Source organism: Spinacia oleracea, chromosome 5, assembly GCF_020520425.1.
Source record: "Spinacia oleracea cultivar Varoflay chromosome 5, BTI_SOV_V1, whole genome shotgun sequence".
Lineage (NCBI taxonomy): Eukaryota > Viridiplantae > Streptophyta > Magnoliopsida > Caryophyllales > Amaranthaceae > Spinacia > Spinacia oleracea.
The window spans coordinates 41,698,229-41,712,364 of NC_079491.1; the positions used below are offsets into that span (position 1 = coordinate 41,698,229).

Here is a 14,136-nt window from a genome sequence, read left to right on the forward strand (position 1 = left end):
TTCATTATCATGAATGGCCCACATAGCTGGTTAGTAAAACACATTATGCATCACGTAAACATTTGCAGCAATTAATCAAGGGCACCAATAATCTACCAATTATTCAGTCCTTATTAATTCTAATCAAGTTGTTTTAACCTTAAGGATTTGTAGACCTAATCAAGAGTTTATGACTAAAAAGCGCTCCCACTTAAACCAATAAATTCATATGCTTTACCAATTTTAAACATAAAAATGTATTTCTAGTCTAACCGGAAACATACAAATTTAATTAAAATTTAAAGCTCATATAAATTTATAATTGAATCCAAAAAGTTTAATTTAATTTCAGTCGTATTTAAATTAATTCATGATTTTAATTTTAGTAAAATAATTAGAATAAATAACATTTATTATAATTATAATATTCAAAATTAAAATCCAAGAAAATAATTTAAATTATTAATTTTAAAATTAATTAAAATTACGTGAACTGAAATTTTCAAATTAAACATTCAAAACGATCTAATCGTAACGCAAACACCCTACGCGTTGCACGCCCATGGGCCGCACGCACACAGCCATTGCTGGCCATGTGCGCGCAGCCCATGCGCTCGTCGCATAGCTGCTGCATCCCTATCGCAAGCCTCCGCACGCATTGGTGCTCGCTGCGCGCGCCAGCGCTCATCGCACGCGAGCTATCGCTCGCAGTGCGGGCGCGACATCGCTCGCTGGGCGCGCGACATCGCTCGCTGGGCGCGCGACATCGCTCGCTGGGCGCGCGAGCCATCGCTCGCTGGGCGCGCGACATCGCTCGCTGGGCGCGCGAGCCATCGTTTGCTGGGCGCGCGACATCGCTCGCTGGGCGGGCGACATCGCTCGCTGTGCGCGCGAGCAATGCTAGGCGCAGCGCTCGTGGCACGCGAGCTTGCGCTCGCTGCGCGCGAGGCTGCGCGCTCTTGTGCGAGGCAGCGCGCGTTGTGGCGCAGCTCGCTTGCTGCCCACACGCGACTGCCTTGGCTCGCCATACGCCCATGCCCATTCGTCCATTGGTCGTGGCACACGACACAAGGCAGGGCTGCTGCCTTGTGCTCGTGCACTACGCCCTTGCTCATTGCATTCGTGCCGCACGGGCGACGAGCTCCCTTGCTCGTCGTCGCATGCCCGCATTATACAACACCCCTTAAGGGTAACACGAAGCGTCCATTGCTTCGTGCGTGCAAGTTATATGAACGAATCGCATAAAAATTTAAAATTTATATTTAAAATTAATGACAAATTAATAAATAATATTAATTTCATAATTTTAGGGCGAAAAAATCGAAAATTTATTATCCAATTGATTTCCGATTGTTATGGATTCAAGTCTAGGTCATAAAAATTTAAAATTTATCGTAAATTTACAATTTTTATGGTGGTTTTTAATCATAGGTTTCTAATTAAATTACAATTAATTATGAAAATCAAATTAATTCTAAATTATTCTAATTTTCAACAAATTAATCATAATTAATAATTAGATTGCATAATTAACAAGACTAGGCATTCAAACTTGTTAAACATATGCAGTAGGTCAATCAAAAATTCAAGATTTATCAACAAGAATCGCAAATATTTAATTTAACATCTTAAATTTACGAAATTTTGCATTCGAAAAACTAAAACCTTCGAAAAGTCATAGTTAAGCTTCGAATTTGAGAATTCTGGGTTCGGCAGAAAAATACTATTTTTGTCAAAATTTTAGAATGCCTTTTACATGCGGAATTGACACAAAAATCACTCAATTCGGATGAGTAACGAAGAAACTGCCGAAAAACTGCGTACGTATAATTAAATAAACGCAATTTGCAATTAATTAACAATTACGAAAATTAATCACCCCTTTTAATTCTTGCAAATTTGTAATATTTAACCATGTTCATGCAATTTAGATTATGAAAATAATAAGGGGCTCGTGATACCACTGTTAGGTTATGATACATATGACAATTCATAAATCATGCGGAAAAACCATAAACCCAGGAAAACATATTATTTACACATAATCATTTAGCATAGATTAGATGCATACTCTTTGTTGCGTGCCTTCCCTAGCTGCGCCCGAACCGAACAAGAACAAGTCTTTAGGACTCCAAGTGTCGTCCCTCCGTAGATAGTCCACAGCACGTCCGGATCCGCCTTAAGATTGACCAACTAGAATCGCCCTTAAGGTACTATTATTTTCGGCACTTTATAGGCAAATGTGTGACTGAATTTTTCTCTCAAAAACTCACTTTGAATACTTTGAAACTTGTGTTATAAATTGTGAGCCCTAGCCTCATATTTATAGCGGTATGGAAAGGGAATCGAAATCCTATTCAGATACAAATTAATTAAACCTAGAATCCTACAAGAACTCTAATTTAATTAATTTATCAAATAGAATTAGGAATTTAATCATTAACCGAACTCTGCATGTTTTAGGAAACGTGCATGAACACAAACACTTGCACACACACGCACGGCAGCCACGATGGGCCCCATGCGTGCGCGCGAGCAGCAGCCTACTCAGCGCCCGCGCGCGCTGCGCGCTGCGCGTGCTGCGCGCTGCGCGTGCTGCGCGCTGCGCGTGCTGTGCGCGCTGTGCGCGCTGCGCGCTGCGCGCAGCCTGCTGGGCCTGGCCTTGCGCTGGGCCTGGCGTGGCTGTTTGTGCGGCGCGCTTGGCTTGCTGGGCGATGGCCTGGCTTCGTGCTGGGCCTCGTCCGGCAGGCCTCGTCCGATGCTTATTCGTACGATGCGCTTCCGATTAAATTTTCCGATTCCGGAATTCATTTCCGATACGAACAATATTTAATATTTCCGATTCCGGAATTAATTTCCGTTTCGAACAAATATTTAATATTTCCGTTTCCGGAATTATTTTCCGATTCCGGTAATATTTCCGATTCTGACAATATTTCCGTTTCCGGCAATATTTCCGATTCTGGCAATATTTCCATTTCCGATAATATTTTCCGACACGTACCATGTTTCCGTTTCCGGCAACATCTACGACTTGGATAATATTTATATTTCCGATACGATCCATATTTCCGTTTCCGGCAATATCATCGTTTCCGGAGTATTCATTTCTTGCCTGTGACGATCTTAGCTCCCACTGAAACCAAGATCCGTCGGTTCCGAATATTCATAGATGGAGTATTTAATGCCATTAAATACTTGATCCGTTTACGTACTATTTGTGTGACCCTACGGGTTCAGTCAAGAGTAAGCTGTGGATTAATATCATTAATTCCACTTGAACTGAAGCGGCCTCTAGCTAGGCATTCAGCTCACTTGATCTCACTGAATTATTAACTTGTTAATTAATACTGAACCGCATTTATTAGACTTATCATAGAATGCATACTTGGACCAAGGGCATTATTTCCTTCAATTCTAAGTAGCGCTTAGAATTTGGGAGGGGTTGTAGCCATTCTAAGGTTCGTTTTACGCGATTAAAGCTTAGGATTGTGCCCCTATGACATATGTATAGTATTAGCGTCGAGAATTTGCGATGAAATCGTCATTTCGAGCATTTTTAGAGTGTTTTTCTCAAGCCTCCAACTGTAGCTACGGGATTGGCTTGGTGCTATAATGCCTTGCATATGTTTTTGTGCATTCATGGTGACATGAATCGTGAATAGTTTGAACCAGACTCGTTTAGTGCGAGGTACGTTCGAGTAGTGATCTGCTATTTCTCTTGTAAATGTCGTATTGTGCGACATTGCCATGGTCAAGGTAGTCACATGTCGAAGTGTGCCTTGACCAAAAGCTAGGTGCCTTTCTTTACCCATAATCATATTTAAAAATCTTTTTGACTCACTTGCAACGTTGAGATAGACGCATACTAAGCTTAAACCAACGACACTTTATTATGTTCGAAGAAGACTTTAAAAATCATTTGAAAATTATTTAAAATCCGAGTCCTACTGTGTACAATCCGAGGTGTCCTAAGTAGGTTGACTTATAGAAGGGTTCGTACAGGATTACATGAGTGAATCAAAATACTGTTACGATTTTGGAATGCTGTCTAAGGATTTGCTGGAAGCCAGGGTGCAGGTGTAAAGATATTACTTGTGCCCGTTTGGCATATGCTTTTAGGCTTTTAGGGCCATCTTTTCCAGAATTGCGGGAATATAAACCGTTTTCAAATTGACTTAGATTTACTTGGTATATGTCTGCAAAAAAGGTCAAGGTATACTTAGTTCTTTCCCTAGCTCTTTCATTTCAATTTTTAGCCCCCAGTTGCTGTTATGACTTCCCATTAATAATGCTTTCAGATTTCGATTTTAGATGCCCGTGTCACATGTCTGAGTAGGGTGAGCCTCGGTTAAGTGCCAAGTCCTATTGACAATGTCTTATTTTTTCCAAAGGGGATTAGCAAGCATTTGAATTACCATGAACGGGTGCCCTGAGTTCGAAGGAACGATGGGGTGATGCCGTAGAACAATCCTCTTTATCGCAAGCTTACTGCCTTTACTACTTGTCGGCGACTATGACTGTGTCTAGGGGTGAAAGAAGGTCTTTAAGTGAACGACTATGTCTAGTGGTGAAAGAAAGTCTTTAAGTGAGTTAGTTCGCTTTAGGGAGGGTCAAGTCGAGTACTTTAGAGGTCATGGACGCTTGCGCTAGCCCCCATTCAATTGAGGCAAAGCGATCTTTTTGAGTCTTAGCTAAGTGCCTAGGAGTGTGAGTGCTCTTCTGGCAAGGGTATGTGCCCTCATTATTTTTCGATGTGTGCTCATTAATTTTGGCATCTTGATGACTTGGATTCTTCCTTTGACTTTAAATTTTTCTTTCGACTTGGATTGCAAGTAATTAAATTTCAATAAGGGACTCTATTTCTTATTCTTGTTTTTCTATAGGCTTTAATATTTTTGCAAATTGGTTGGACCGAATCACGGATTGCCTACGTATCCGCCTTAAATAGATTTAATTTGGAATCAGGTCTTGCATAGTTCTTAGCCTAGAAAATGGTTTCTTAGAATGCCAAATTCGATAAGTATGTTCTGAGATGGAAACATATTATTTAAAACGGTAGAATAAGTGAAGTTTATTATTATTTAAATCTGCTGCCTTGCCGTAAGCCAAAAATTTGTTTTATATTTTTTTGAGTACATGTATTTTTTGGTGGTACGTATATCTGAATACGTGTTGTACCCCTCCAAGTGTTCGTTATTTTTCCGTGCATGTGCGGATAAAATGACGAGCACTTCTGGACAAAATTTGGCAAGCAGAGAGATTCAGCGCCAAGGCTGGGGTGCTAAAGATTCCGGCGCCCAGCTCTGGGCGCTGAAAATGATATCTAGGCAGATTTTTTGGTTTTGTGCCCAATATTTGTGAATCTTTTTTTGTGCGCTAAATGTTCTTTTTCTTTTTAAACGAATTTTTAAAGGCGCTTTGCAAAGTTCGCTTTTTTATTATTTATTATTTTTTGTACTTTTCATTTGTCTTCTTTTTTATTCGTGACTCAAGACGGTTTGAAAGATGGGTTGAATGAGATAGGATAATTTGTATAGGTATTGGTCAAGCATAAGGATTACATCTTCTAGGACTCACAATTTGCAGGCTCAAGCTAGTGTCATGAGTTTACATCAACCAAGGCCAATGAGTAGCATGGGGACGGCTCAAGGGTATATCAACAGGATGTATTCAAACAAGTTATACGGTCATTATGCTAATGGTGGTGTAAGAGCAGGTTTGGGCTTTGGAGGACGCACGTGTCAATGACCGTACGTGGTTTTGCAGTTGATAACAAGTTCAAAAACAAGAGTCGAGGTAATGGTTTCTTGGGTTATGGTAGTGAGAACATGGATGGGTTAAATGAGCTGAACAGGGACCCCAGAGCGAAGGCGTCTAAGAACATAAGGATTGGAAAGGGTAGACATCGTAGAATTTTATGATTTGGATTGGTTAACTCAATTCTTTTCCTTCGTTTATTGGGTAAATTTCGCACTTTGGGAGGTACGGGCTAAGTATTTCATGGTTCACTCTTTTCGCTTTCTTTTTGCTTGGGATTTCTCCCCCAACATAAATCCTTCGATCAATTTTTTATTTGGGCTAAAAGGTAGACGGTTGTGGCCTTTGAGTCACGAGGCGAGACTGAGTGAGCCTCGTTTGGTGGGCCTATAGTGGACCTTTAAATTATCTTACTTTGCAAGCGTATTTAGTCGTTTCTTAAAATGTGAAAATAGCGTAGATTTAAAATGTTATTTTTACCTTATTGAAATTTAACGAAAGAATTACATCGAAAATAATTTTTTGCTTCAGATTCCAGTTTCTGGGATTTAATTGGAAGTTTTGATTTGGACTCGAACTTTCATTAATTTTTCTGATTATAACCCGTGTATGAATACAAGGAGGTGGCCTAGAATCAAAATAATGACGTGGCGTAAGCCTATAATACTTGACCAAGCGACTCTCAGACTTAGGCTAATTGGACCATAACTTTCGTTGGTTGACACTTTAGATTTTAACCCTTGGGTGTTCATTTGTCACGCGCCATTTTGCTTAATGTTGGCAAAGTAGTTAGTTGGGGAGATCGAATTTTTATTTTTGCAAGATAGAATCATTAGTGCGGCTTCCCTCTTAGTGTGTATTGCTTTACCCCAATGGTAGCTTTATGGCATGCCGATTTGGGTTTTTTCATGGTTGGTCATGTTGCATTCATGGAAAATCTTTTAGTCCGTACTTAGTAGTATTTCAAGGAGCGAGTGACTCGAGAGGACTATGATAGTCGTGACCCAATGTGATTATAAGCCTTGAGGCCATTAATTTTTTCTTTGCCAATGGTATTGACACCTTAGGTTCACTTTGGGGGTTGTGCGACTATGGGGGAATGATTTTCAGAATGTGACCGTTTCCATTTTGCAAATACTATAATATATTCTTTTTATGGGTGAGAGAGAGTATTGAGGCCGTGGATTCTTAGCAAGGGATGACAATTACATATGGGTGCTCATTGATTTAAATGTTAGGAAGGGAGACTCAATATGGTTTAACCTTTTAACTTGCAGAACGACACCAAGTATTAGGACCGATTCTATGGATAAGACAACTAAGACTTAGGATTTAGATTGTACTTTGGCATAGCCTAGTCTAGACTCGGATTTACTTTTTTATTCGAACATTATTTTTTAAAAACTTCATTTAAACATTATTTTTGAATACTTTTCCCATGTGACATTCATAATTATTAGCATGTTCGGTTTTGATGCCGAGCATTGTCGTCGTAGGAGGCCTAACAACGACGCAAAGAGTTATTCTTTTTTATGAGTCGCTTTTAGAACCGAGTGCTTTTCTTACGCCCTCGCAGCAAATTATTTTACGAACGGTTTTTTTTCTACGTGTTTTCTTTTTCGCGGGCACCGAGGCTGCTGCGCCTGACCAAAAGGCCAAGCAGCAACTTCAACGCCCAGCTTAGGGCGTGAGAAATTCTAGCGCCCAGCCAGGGGCGTTGAAAATGCGTCCCTGGCTGGTTCTCGTTTTCTGTTTGCGTCTACTTTTGTTTATGCGACTTCGATTTTGCGTGCTTGCCTAATAACGTCCTTTACGCGTTGTGCAGCGTTTGTGGGATTCGTTACAGGCCATCCTGAGCGTCGCTTATTTTTGTGGCGATCGTTCGGGTTTGCGGAACACGTGTTCGGTATAACTCTTTGGCAAATTGGTTTATGAATGTTTGGGCAATTTTTAAGGTCGTTGGTTTTTCTAGGATAGTTTGTCACACACAATCATATATTTCGCTACACATAACTAACATTCCATCATGAGGCAATAATAATATGTCATGTAGTTTATGATAGGCTTCTATGGGTAGTTATTTGCGCCTGGCTTGGTACCGCTTCTATCGTAGATCCAACACATGCCCCGGTCGAGGTAGTGTCTTCAGCAGACGAATTTCGCTCAAGAGGCCAACCCGCAAGTACAAGCCAAGGGGGCATGCAGGCGAGAGGGACCTAATGGGCGAGCGATTGGGTTTGGGACGGGTGTACTACTAGCGAAAGTGCCGAGTGGACAACATTCGAAGCGTATGCACCCCCCGGTTGGCGATGGGTATCCTTAGTCCCAACTCCCAAGATGAAACACCAAGGGAGCCAAGATTCGTTATGCGGTTCTGTCCGTTCACATTAATATGCTGATTTTCAGGTCGTCCCAACTTGATTGGGAAATAAACGCGGGGTAGGATCGTTTCACCCTTCGGCTATTTTGATTACCTACAAGCACGAGTATTTCCTTCACTATCCCCAGTGGAGTCGCCACTGTGAGGGGGTCGAAAAAGCACGAGGCTAATGCGTGACCTCGTCCCTCGTGGGTGTGACGCTTCTTTTTGTCAAATCAAGTGTAGTTGGATTTCCTGTGAGTTTACACCCAATTGACTAGTAATATAGGAGTCGCCATTCAGTTTTTAACGACAATGAGAAAAACTGACAAAACCCGGTTATCGTGACATAAAGGGAATGCAATTATGTTTGACCACGACGGCCATAGGTTCCCTTGTGATCCCTGGTGGTGGGGATCGCTCAACGTACACCCGCAGGGTAGAGATTGAGGGTTCGGGGGACTGTAACTACCGAGAGGAGTACTCGCTCTTCGATAACTCCAGAGGCAGGATATCCTTACTAGCTCAGCATAAATAATTGAAGGGACATGCGTTAACTATTAAACTAATCTGAGTTGATTTTCACAATATGCAACATATAGTATTAGATCGAGCGCGGTTATCAGATTTAGATTGTTTTAAGGGACCTAGCATGATAATCCAATTTCCCAAAAATATCATATTTATTAAGCGTGATCGAACAATCAGATTTTAGTTAGTTTAACAGTTCATAAAAGGGCGAGGAAAGCAATTAAACCATGGAAAAGGGACACATTACGACGCACCCTTGAGAGGTGCGTCACGGTTCTCAAAAAACTAACCACTTTGACTTTGCTATTTCTCCTTTTATTTAACGAATCTCAAGTTATGGGACGGGATACGTTCTGTTCGATTTATGGATCGATTGCGACAGAACGCGTGATCAGTTTTGCAGCGTGAGGCTTAGGCTTAGGGGTTTAGAGTCAATGCTCAGAATATAATTGTGTGTTGTGTCTTTTTCACGTCGAACTTAGGGGTCTATTTATAGGAAAGAGTGGCGTAGAAAGATAGATTTTCAGGAATTTGAATACGAAACGGATTAGGAAAAGAATCCGTCCCAGGTATTTTCGGCGCCCAGCTCTGGGCGTCAAAGATTTCGGCGCCCAGGGCTGGGCGTTGAAAATAGGGTCTGGCAGAATTCTTTGTCAGATTGGACTATAGAGTATGGAGTTCATTAAGAGACTTAATCCGAGTTATTTGGTGCGTATCAATTTACGACGGAATGCGTCTGGGCCCTTTACGAACTCTAGGTTCGTTATGAGTTTAATTAATACGTTAACTCTTTCATCGAACTGCGATAGGAATAGAATTCCTTTTACAATTTCTATCTCTTTTAGGATTTATGTTGGAGTGCAACACCTAATTCTGACAGATTTCTATCTTTTTTATTCTTACTACTTTTAGCAACTACCCTTTACGGCAGTTACTATTTTTAGCAGGTTTCCATAAATAGCAGGTTTCTATAAATAGCAGGCTTCGGGTGAAATGAAAAGGGGAATTGAGATTCGTTATTTTGTAGGAGATGCGTTGTCAAGTGGAGATTTATGTTCTCATCATCGAACCTTCCCTTTCGGGAATGGGGACAAAAGTAGGTGTCTACAGCGCCTTTGTGTTTTTTCAGGCATTGTACAATGGAGGTAAAATCCTCATGATTTAATGTTTTTCCAATTTTATGTCCATATCATTCAATGATATTTTAATTTTATTTGTTATTAAACTTACACATTTTATTTCCCATTTTAATTACTTGTGTGGTTCAATTGGTAATTTCCTCGAGATTACTTGCTGAAGAGCAAGACCTCCAATTATAAGAAGTCAACCGTCCATTGGGGCATATCCCTAGGCACTTTGTCACCCTAAAATATAAGGTGCTTGTATGCTTTTAGAATCAATATATACTTATCCCTAAAAGAGTACTTCCTCCGTTATTTTTAGTTACATTTCTTTTATCACGTTTACCAACAACATTTCAGTCATTAATATCAGTAATTATTAATGGTTAAGATTATAAAAAGTTGATATTACAAATTTGTACAATGAGACGATAGATTATAACAATACCTCACTTGACTATATATTTTTTCTTTAGTATAAATCACAATTGATAAATAAAGTATATTATGTGAATATTGTCAAAATTAAGTCAAACTATGTCAACTAAAAAAGAACGGATGAAGTATAATATATGACAATGAGTTATTTCAAATTAAGACCCTACTTTTACTTTATTTTATTTTATTTTGAGGGAAAAGTGGAGATCATGATTGATTAAGACAGTGGCTAAATCAATGGAACAACCATTTTCCAACCTGCAATATGCTAAATATTATCTTACCCTTTAATTCATACTCATCAAGCCAACTCAATATCTCAAAAATACCCACTCAATATCTCAAAAATACCCACTCAATATAATTGAATTCTATAAGTAGCTCAACTTTGTTGTGCCTGTGAACACAAATAATTATTTCATTATATTGTTTGTATCAAAAACAATAAAACATTGTCAAAATTATTTGAAATGGCCTCAGGAAGCATAGCATCAGCTGCGCTCTTTCTAGGGCTAAACCTTGTTTTGTTTAATCTCGCCTTGGCCGGAGATGTAGGCCGATCTCTTATGGCATGTCCCTCAGATGCCCTTAAATTAAATGCGTGCAAGGATGTGTTTGATCTTGTTCATCTTCGGACTGGATCTTCTAAGAGGGATTCTTGCTGCCCCGTCGTACGAAACCTCGTTAACCTAGATGCTGCTGTCTGCCTTTGCACCGACACGGTTCATAGCAACGTCTTAGGTCTTAATAACCCCGACATCAATGCTGCTGTTAAGTTCCTTGTCATCTATTGTGATACAAAGCTTCCTAAAGCCTTCAAATGTCCTCCACGCAATGCCTAGATTATTTATACTTTTACCTTTATATTTTTATTTTAGATCACCAACCATGGAATTTTCATGAATGGTAATTTCAGCTAATCTTTTACGTTAAATCATACTTACAACTTATAAAATTAAGGAGATTTCGAAGTGAAATTTCCCCCTCTTTTGTTTGTTATAATTAGGAAATTATGATACTTACATTTTTATTAATCTTTACGCCAAACTCAAATGGTGCAAGTAAAAATAAAATAGACAATGTATGTATTTTGAAAAACCTTCTTATGAAAATTTCAACCAATAAAAAATAAAGAATACTTATATTTCTATTTTATATGTCCTTGTTATGTAGCGTTAATTTAATATATAGGGTAATTATCACTTAGGTGGCCCGAGGTATTAACAAATTACAGACATGTGGCCTCACGTTTCTATAATTACACTAAGGTTACCTAAACTTTAAAATTCACATTTTTTCCGATAACCGACATTTAGAAATTATTCACTTAATAATTTTTTCCATTTTCCCTTTTCCCTTTTTTTTCCTACTTTCAATTTTTAAGTTAAATAAAATCTCATTTTATAAAATGTCGTATTTTCATACTTGTGGTCTTTTTTTTAAGAAATGTATTACAAGTATATTGAGTTATTTAGCTGTGGTATTTTTTTTTTGTTGCTTGTGGTATAGCGTGTATTTTCTTATTCCTATTGCAAACCGACCAACGGATTATTCACTTATCGTAGTTATATAAGTGCGTGTCAATCACTAAAAAAATACACAATTGCAAATCCAAGGTATTATACCTCTAAATAATATCACGTTAAACACAAAAACACACATATATGTGTCATATTAAACCTTCATGCATGCTTCAATACTTAAATAAAGAATGTACTTTAACAATTCTTGTCATATTAAACCTCAAAATAAAGATTGTACTTCAACCATTCTTGTCCCCAAAAGAAGTAACTACATGAAGTTTGTTACATAAATAAATAAAACAGAAATATTTTAACGATAGGTGTTGTTTCTTTCTTGGGGAAGTCTCATTGTCGCTACATCATGAAAGTAATTTTGAACACCATGAGTACTTGTGCCTCTTCCAACAAATCCACTATTGCCACTCATAAAAACACTAGCATTGGTAGCATTTGTAGTCACATTTTTGGATCCCCTACCATCTCCGGAACATCTTCCATGCGAAGTAGAATTTGTAGCTCCCCTACCAGCATGATAACCCCTCCCCCTCCCCCTTGTACTAGCCCCCTTGCTACAAGTTCTTTAATTGTGCCCCTCTTTCCCACACTTCGAGCAATGAACACAACTACTCCTCTTAAATGGTATGGGTTCATCAAACTCTCTAATTCTATTTTTCTTTGGTCTACCAGGAAGCCTTTGCAAAGATGGAGGGCTTAATTTGAGAATGTTTAGTCTTTCTGGCCACATATCTTTCCTAGGAAAAGGAATAATTGAGGTTGAATACACATTGAGATACGTGGCCTTACTATAAAACGGGTGAATATAATCAACCAAGTTACCCCTAAGCTGCTTTACGCAAGCAGCGACATGTCTACACGGAAGTCCAGTAAGCTCCCATCTCTTGCACACACAAACCATATTTTTTAGGTCCACTGTGAACGAGTGACTACCCTCTTCCACCTCATACACTCTATCATCGGCTAACAAAGGATTGCAAGATTCAAACTGAAGATTTGTCTTTCGACAATGCTCTAAAGCTTTTGGTGTCACTCCACACTCCCATTCCATAGCGGCCCTTCTCTTTTTAACTATCTTAGTCATGCACCTCCTTCTAATGGCTTCCAAAAGAGTCAAAATGAGTTTCTCCCTAAATACCCCTAATTTTGAGTTAAAAGACTCCACAAAATTACTAGTCACCTCATCAGAGTTCACCTTAGGATCAAACTTACAAAGACTCCAAAGTTGTAGTGGAATTTTCAACAGCTCATTTGCACAACCAAGTGACACCTACCTATTGCACAAAAAAAGCAAAGTGAATTATTATAAAATACAAGCTCACTAAATAACATAACCGTAAATAAAACCAAAATTTTGAAATTTACTTGATCTTTTCAATTGCTTTTTTGAAACAATACTCATTAGGAGCATTAGCTGCTGCCAAAAAAATTTATTTAATGAGGTTACCCGGGCACCTTTGTTTAAGATTCTGAAAAAAGTGCCTACAAAAAATTCGCCGGTCAGTTTGCGGGATATCTCTCATAGCTGCCTCAATACCCTACAAGAGTATTAAAATTTTAATTTGACCATGTACAACAAATACATACTACTACAACTACAACTACTAAGAGTTGAGATCAATGGATCATTATAATTCTTAAAGAAAAAAGAGCAGAATGTTTCTTGACTACATACATGGTTACATGCCTAAGTATATACAGACACCTTTCTTGATCTTGCATCTTAAAAACGTTTGGTCTATACTTACTTATTAGAAGTACTCTATACTTATTATACACGAAGTATATACCAAAATGTGATTACTTTTATTATATTTTCTTAGTTATTAGATTGGATCTAATTAGATCATTGGTCTGCTCTCATTTACATTTTATTGTAAATAAATTTATTTTGATGATTTTAGGCGTGGTTTGACAAATGTACAAGAAGTTGAATGAATGTTACCTTTTGTCTATTTAAGATGATAGTAATCCCCTTGATGGTTTCATGTCCTAACGTCATCTTGAGGAAGTGAAAAAAGAAACCCCAACTATCTCTATTCTCTGACTCTACCACAACCATAGCTACAGGGAACAACCCATTATCCCCATGTAAAGCAGCATCACTCAACAAGATGAATCCAAATGGACCCTTCAAGTGAGCACCATCTACCCCTATAATAGGCCGACATCCTCTTAAAAATCCCTCCTTTTGAGCATTAAAACTTATATACAACCTCCTAAATTGTGGAGGTCTTTCTATACCAACTTGCTTCATAACCAAATGGGCCACTGATCTTGGATTTTTTTCTTTCAAAATCTCACAGTATGCCGGTATCCTATCAAATAATTCTTTATGTTTCCCATCAATAATCTCCTTTGCACTCCTTTTAACTCAGAACATTTGCATTCTAGAAGGTATTATTTTGAA

At 38.7% G+C, this 14,136-nt stretch overlaps 1 protein-coding gene across 1 annotated transcript; it reads left to right on the forward strand.

Moving 5' to 3' along the window:
- The first annotated feature begins 10,658 nt into the window (after positions 1-10,658).
- On the forward strand, positions 10,659-11,030 carry LOC110778952 (putative lipid-binding protein AIR1). The gene has a single exon (XM_021983486.1). It carries the CDS (start codon positions 10,659-10,661, stop codon positions 11,028-11,030), a length of 372 nt encoding a protein of 123 aa, XP_021839178.1.
- Positions 11,031-14,136: the final 3,106 nt, after the last annotated feature.

Excerpts from the sequence above, each read along its gene's own strand:
- LOC110778952 (XM_021983486.1), top strand. The coding sequence starts at position 10,659 with ATGGCCTCAGGAAGCATAGCATCAGCTGCGCTCTTTCTAGGGCTAAAC.